General features: G+C 33.7%; 1 protein-coding gene across 1 annotated transcript; it reads left to right on the top strand.

Moving 5' to 3' along the window:
- The first annotated feature begins 264 nt into the window (after nt 1–264).
- On the top strand, nt 265–1,105 carry LOC118756322. The gene is made up of 3 exons (XM_036491095.1): nt 265–630; nt 699–930; nt 1,037–1,105. The coding sequence occupies exons 1-3, from the start codon at nt 533–535 to the stop codon at nt 1,103–1,105; spliced, it is 399 nt and encodes a 132-aa protein (XP_036346988.1). The 5' UTR covers nt 265–532.
- The last annotated feature ends 514 nt before the right edge of the window (nt 1,106–1,619 follow it).

The following is a 1,619-nucleotide window of genomic DNA, read 5'->3' on the forward strand; positions in this document are numbered from 1 at the left end:
GATTGAGTCTTTTTATAATTTTGTTCACCTAACTAATTACATTACCTGTGCAAAAATTTCAACGTTTTACTATTAGTGGAAAATGTTGCTCAACGCGAGTTTAAAATTTCATGAATAAATTGTATTTGACATATCAAAACTTGCGAAAGGTTAGTAAAATACTTGAAGAACATAGTGCGGAAGAAATTACTTATGCAGCACGGAAAGTAACAAAAAATGAAACGAAGCCTGATAACACTATAAAGAAGTGTCTTGAACCTTTGAAGCGCTGGCCTTGTGTTTAGATTTAGATTTATCGGAAGAAAAATATAATAGACTACGCAAAGTTGCTAACAATATACATGCGGATTTTTTCCCAAGCACGTATGCGTTAAACCAATTAAAACAAAGTTTAGTACCACATATAGAAGCGACGGAAACTTCAGCAGAAGTTAATTTAAAGGCTCTTGTACATATTACATCCAAACACATCTTAGAAGTTTGTGCAGACAAACACCCAGTGGGCAAACTTTCACTTATATGTAAATGGGGAATGGATGGCAGTTCTGGCCACAGTCGATATAAGCAAAAATTCTCCGCGGAAGACCTCTCAGATGAATTTATTTTCGTAATTGCTTTGTTACCACTTAAGTTCGTATAAAATCAATTATTTTCTTATGTGTCTATTCTCTATTTTCCAAATTTTTTCACATTTTAAGGCTCATCGATTCCTCATCAGGTAATGAAATATGGGTCAACCGAACTCCCTCTTCTACGCTGTTCTGTAGACCAGTGAAATTCGTTTATACGAAAGAAGGAAAGGCGTTAATTCATTCAGAATATAATAAAATAATTCAGATGATTAATGATTTGGAATGTGATATTTTTAAAAATAAGAAGGGAATTGCTGAAGTTTCCTACATCATGCATTGCACTATGATTGACGGTGCAGTAGCTAATGTTTTAAAAAACACCAATTCCTCAAGCAGATGTTTCATATGTCATGCACGCCCAACAGAAATGAATAATATTGAACAAAACAAAATACCAAATCCAGATCATTATAAATTTGGGTTATCAACCCTCCATTGCTGGATTCGATTCTTTGAATGTCTATTACACATAGCCTACCGTCTGCCTTTTAAGACATGGCAAGTCAGAATGGAAAATAAGGCTAAATTTATTGAAACTAAAGCCCGTATCCAAAAAGAGTTCAAAATTAAAACAGGTTTGATAATTGACCAAGTCAAGCAAGGGTTTGGAACAACAAATGATGGAAACACCGCTCGACGTTTTTTTGAAAATATTGACGTTGCCGCAGAAATTACTCGTCTGGATAAGTCTCTAATCCATAATTTTTCTCTGGTGCTAAGAGTCCTCTCTTGTGGAAAACAAATAAAAACCCAAGAGTTTAGTGTTTTGTTGAACGAAACAAGAGAGTTATACCTTAGAAATTATGGTTGGTATAACATGCCAAGTTCAGTGCATAAAGTTTTAGTACATGGATGTGATGTAATTAAATACTTTGATTTACCAATAGGTAATGATTTTAAAGCTATGTTTTCATTTATTTTCTTAATCTGTATTTCCACCTATTTTATCAGGCTCATTATCAGAAGAAGCCTTAGAATGTTCACACA

The sequence above is a fragment of the Rhagoletis pomonella genome, unplaced genomic scaffold (assembly GCF_013731165.1).
Source record: "Rhagoletis pomonella isolate Grant_MI unplaced genomic scaffold, Rhpom_1.0 Rhpom_scaffold_09812, whole genome shotgun sequence".
Lineage (NCBI taxonomy): Eukaryota > Metazoa > Arthropoda > Insecta > Diptera > Tephritidae > Rhagoletis > Rhagoletis pomonella.

Excerpts from the sequence above, each read along its gene's own strand:
- LOC118756322 (XM_036491095.1), top strand. The coding sequence starts at position 533 with ATGGATGGCAGTTCTGGCCACAGTCGATATAAGCAAAAATTCTCCGCG. Across the intron at positions 631-698 it reads ATTGCTTTGTTACCACTTAA|GCTCATCGATTCCTCATCAG; the intron begins GTTCGTATAAAA and ends TCACATTTTAAG. Across the intron at positions 931-1,036 it reads GCACTATGATTGACGGTGCA|ATCATTATAAATTTGGGTTA; the intron begins GTAGCTAATGTT and ends TACCAAATCCAG.